The 4,256-nt window shown below is 48.7% G+C and overlaps 1 protein-coding gene across 1 annotated transcript; it reads left to right on the forward strand.

Moving 5' to 3' along the window:
• The first annotated feature begins 1,427 nt into the window (after positions 1 to 1,427).
• On the forward strand, positions 1,428 to 2,894 carry LOC116250928 (transcription factor MYB44-like). Its single transcript, XM_031624921.2, has one exon. It carries the CDS (start codon positions 1,512 to 1,514, stop codon positions 2,526 to 2,528), a length of 1,017 nt encoding a protein of 338 aa, XP_031480781.1. The 5' UTR covers positions 1,428 to 1,511; the 3' UTR covers positions 2,529 to 2,894.
• The last annotated feature ends 1,362 nt before the right edge of the window (positions 2,895 to 4,256 follow it).

Genomic DNA, 4,256 nt, shown 5'->3' on the forward strand with positions numbered 1-4,256 from the left:
TTCTGTTTCGCTTTCTTCAACCGTACAAAAGTTTGAGCCTTAGAGCTGAAAAAATCAGCCAAAATCCAATCGGACCAGCCGGATCGCAAAATGTCTTGGACCACCACCCAGTTTTCGCAAGGAAAAACCAATCAGCGATTTATTTAATATTCATAATGTGCCGACAGTTTGCAAACGTTCTTTTTCTTTTCAAAATTTTCTGCGGTTGTGGATTGAGATTTCCTTCCTTCGTTCCTTTCCTTTTCTTTTCTTCTCGTTTTGTTTGTTGTTTCTCAACCAATGAGGTTGACACCGTTTATGGATGGCAGGAAAATTTGTCAGGTTCCTAACAAATGCGGACACTAAAAAACCATGACATTTCTCGAATCTATACTCGTTTTTGGATCTTACAAACAAACGGAATGGGAGAATCAATCAACCAAATCTTTTTCCATCGCCCCTTTTTTCTTACTTGTTTTACAAGATTCCTTGTCGTTTGAAAAAAAAAATCAAAACTTTTCCTCAGCTGCACACATACTGAAGTTGGAAAAGAAAAACGCACACTCACACACATCACCCGGCTTGACAGAACAAGGAGAGATCACGATCTCCCAGAGGAGAACCGGGGATTAACAGACAGAGTAACAGAGAAAGGGTTTCAACTTTTGCAGTTTTAACGGCCTTTTTCCGAAAGGGTAAAAGTACCGGTGGCTGGGCTCTGGATACGCACCTCCCGTCCTTCCTTTCGGGGCTCAGGACAGCCATATTATTATAGTCTGACCGGTAACGAAGGAGTTCCCGGTAATTCCAAAAGAAAAGGGGGGCTATTACGTTATTTTTAGATAATTTAGAAAAGGAAAAAAAAAAAGAGAGAGGAAGGTGGGAGGAAGGAGGGTGGGAAGTGGGCGTGGGAGTGCGGGAAGAAAGAAAAGAAGAGGAGGAAGTGGTGGCCGTTAGAGGGAGAGCAGGTTTACAGGCTGGCGCTTGACAGGAGGAGGCAGCAGCAGTAGTAATCAATAATAATAATAATCCCATCTCTGCAATTCGGCGACCGCTCTTGTCAGCTTCTCGCCAGCTCACACATCTCTCTTCTCCGCTTCCGTGCGCCCCCTTCCAAACGCCTCCATTTTGTTTTTTCTTTTTTTGTTTATCGAAACCTTCCTCCGGACGCTTCCTTTTGCGTAAATAAATACATAGAAATTTAAAAGAGGACGGATTCCGATAAGAAGATCGCCCCCGAAAATGCTATACAGCCTGGCTCGGTCAAATAAACAAAAAAAAAAAAAAGAAAAAGAAACATCTCCCTTCGCCTCCACCTCCCCCTTCTTGGTGCTCGCGTGAAAACGCGTGTCCAGTCATATAGACGGTTAACTGAGACTCGAGTGGCGGGCCCCACTACCGGTTCCCTTCTTCCCTCCCCCACCTGTCCTATTTAACCCCATCCCCACTCCCCCCGTTGCTAATGCATCGCCCACCAGACACCCGCTCCTGCAATCTCCAAAGAAAACCAGGGGATCGAGAGTAGTTAAGGTATGGCAGCGGCCGCAGGTGCTAGTAGTAGTAATGGTGGTGGTGGTGGTAGCAGCACTAGTAGTGGTCGGAAGGAGATGGATCGGATAAAGGGGCCGTGGAGCCCGGAAGAGGACGAGGCGCTGCAGAGGCTGGTCGAGAAGCACGGGCCCAGGAATTGGTCCCTTATCAGCAGGTCCATCCCCGGCAGGTCCGGCAAGTCTTGCAGGCTCCGGTGGTGCAACCAGCTCTCCCCTCAGGTGGAGCACCGAGCCTTCTCCCCCGAGGAGGACGCCACCATCATCGCCGCCCACGCCCAGTACGGCAACAAGTGGGCGACCATCGCCCGCCTCCTCTCTGGCCGCACCGACAACGCCATCAAGAACCACTGGAACTCCACCCTCAAGCGCAAGTGCTCCTCCCCCTCCGCCGACCCTTCCTCTTCCTCCGCCCCTTCCATTCCTCCCCCTGCCAAGCGCTCCAACAGCTCCGGCGCTTCTGCCGCCGTCCTCTGCCTGACTCCCGGAAGCCCGTCCGGTTCCGACGTCAGCGATTCCAGCCTCCCCCTCACCGCTCCTCCTCCTCCTCTTGCTCCTCCTCCTTCTCCATCTCCTCCTCCTCCCCCTTCCTCTAACGTTTTCCGTCCCGTGCCGAGGGCCGCCGTCCCGCCGCCTTTTCACCTGGAAGCGACCAGCTCCACCGACGACCCCGCCACCTCCCTCAGCCTCTCCCTCCCCGGTGCTCAGCCGGATTCCTGCGATTCGGCTTCTGCCGGGTCTCCTGTTCCGGCCCACCATCCGCTCCCGGCGGCGCCCCGCCGCCCGTGCGGCGGCAGCGGCGATCTCAGCGCCTTCGGAGCGGCTTCAGATAAGCCCTTCTCGTTCGGGCCGGATTTCGTGGCTCTGATGCAGGACATGATCGCGAAGGAGGTGCAGAAGTACATGTCCCTGATTCAGATCAACGGGGGAGGGTTCGATCCGGCGGGGTTTGGCTTGATGAACGCCGCCGTCAAGAGGATTGGCATCAGCAAGTTGGAGTGAGCAAGGTGGATTCGGAACAAAGTTGGGATCTTTTTTCATCGTTCTACAGTTTGGTTCTGTACAGCGAAGGACGTGGCGGTGAAGATGACGGAAGGTCGAGAACAAGAGATCCCCATTGTGGGGGGTCGGCAGCAAGATGCCGTACATAGATCCAGCCATCGTCACTCAAACATCACGCTCGAGCGTGATGGTTTTCAGTTTCTTTCGTTTACTTTTTCCTTGTTCTTTTTCTCCTTCCTTAATCATTCTGATAAGAGGAAAACCCCAGGCCTTTCATGGCAGTACAAAGAAGAAAAAATGATGAAAATTTTCCGAGCAGGAAAATCCCCAATAGATCCAAGAGAAAATAAAAGAGAAATTGATGCATGTTGGACAGTTTAGTTCTCCACCCACCCGCACGATGGCTGAATTTTTAACTTGAAAAACCATTAAGTATAGTACAGAGGATCAGGAGGATGGTACGACGCCGGTAGCCTTCTTCTTTTAAAACTCTTGAGAAATACTGGGGTATACGAAGAACAACGGAATGAATGCCGTTGATTATTATAAAAGTTCTGAACGTGAAGGGAAAAAGCAGAGAAACGGAATCGCATTTTTTCTATTCTAAAATTCGAATGGTACCTTGGTGTTTTCATTCACTAAAAATCCTCGAGCTAACTTTGCTCTTTTCAGATAGCCAACGAAATTGGAATTAAAGAACAGGAGCCATACCGTCATCAAAGGTTCTTTGTACCGATAAGTAGGATGGATGGGGAGACTTGACATCTCTATTAAGTCTCTCCTGGAAGGCCCAGAAGAAGGGAAAGAAAGCCTACAGAGGAAAGAAGCCGTTGAGTTCTCCAAACCGACGGTGAGGATTGTGTAGGGCTCACAACTTTTTTTTTTTTTTTGTCAGGTAAACTTGTTGCGGGAGAAGAAAGTGTCGAGCTCGAAGGGTTTACTTGTCTCGTCTCGTGTGGCAGCGGAAACTTTCGATCATGTCGCTGAATATAAAATTAGGAAGCTGACGAATGCGAATGGTGTTTTTGGTAGTCGTTGTATTGTTTTGCCGTTAGAAAGAGTGTCTTCTAAGCGCTAATTTTTTAATTGCAATCCTTATCTGCAACAGTCCTAAGAAGACGACGATGCTGATCCTTGGAAGAGTATTGAAAGCTAAGCTTGCAAACAGCAACTCCACCTACCAAGAGAATTTAAAAACCATTGAATTGTTAACTATATAATATGCACTCGAATTGGTGGTCATCAATGATGAAAGGGACGTCGAGGCCTACGATTCAACATCTCGGATCAATTGGGAGAGACCTACATAACACGGCTGGAAATTAACGCAGCCTGCTGGAACACTGAAGAAAGCAAGTTGGTCCAGCTTGAATGAGCCATCTTTAGGCAGCCTAGTTGGGTGAGTTTTAGTAAAGGTGAACATCGCGGTTGCAGTTCTTTCTTGTTGCTTTTCAGGTTTTCTGTTTTTGTTCGGCGGAAGAAGTTCATTGACAAGTTGAGTGGATTAAAGAAGAAAAAGTGGGGAGCGGTTAGCATATTCTCCTACAAATGCTTCCACCGGGAAAAGAGAGAAAATCATAAAGCCATCACCGTGAGGTCGACTGCTTTTAACTTTTGACTCGGTTCAGTTGAACGTGTGACTGAGCTCTTTTGATCGACAGTGGAAGGAGGCAGGACAAAAGCATATGCTGCTTTTTGATTTTTCTTGGTTCGTATTCGAGTCGAGAG

This window comes from Nymphaea colorata, chromosome 3 (genome assembly GCF_008831285.2).
Source record: "Nymphaea colorata isolate Beijing-Zhang1983 chromosome 3, ASM883128v2, whole genome shotgun sequence".
Lineage (NCBI taxonomy): Eukaryota > Viridiplantae > Streptophyta > Magnoliopsida > Nymphaeales > Nymphaeaceae > Nymphaea > Nymphaea colorata.

Bases quoted from the DNA above. Each gene is read 5' to 3' on its own strand.
- LOC116250928 (XM_031624921.2), top strand. From the start codon at position 1,512: ATGGCAGCGGCCGCAGGTGCTAGTAGTAGTAATGGTGGTGGTGGTGGT.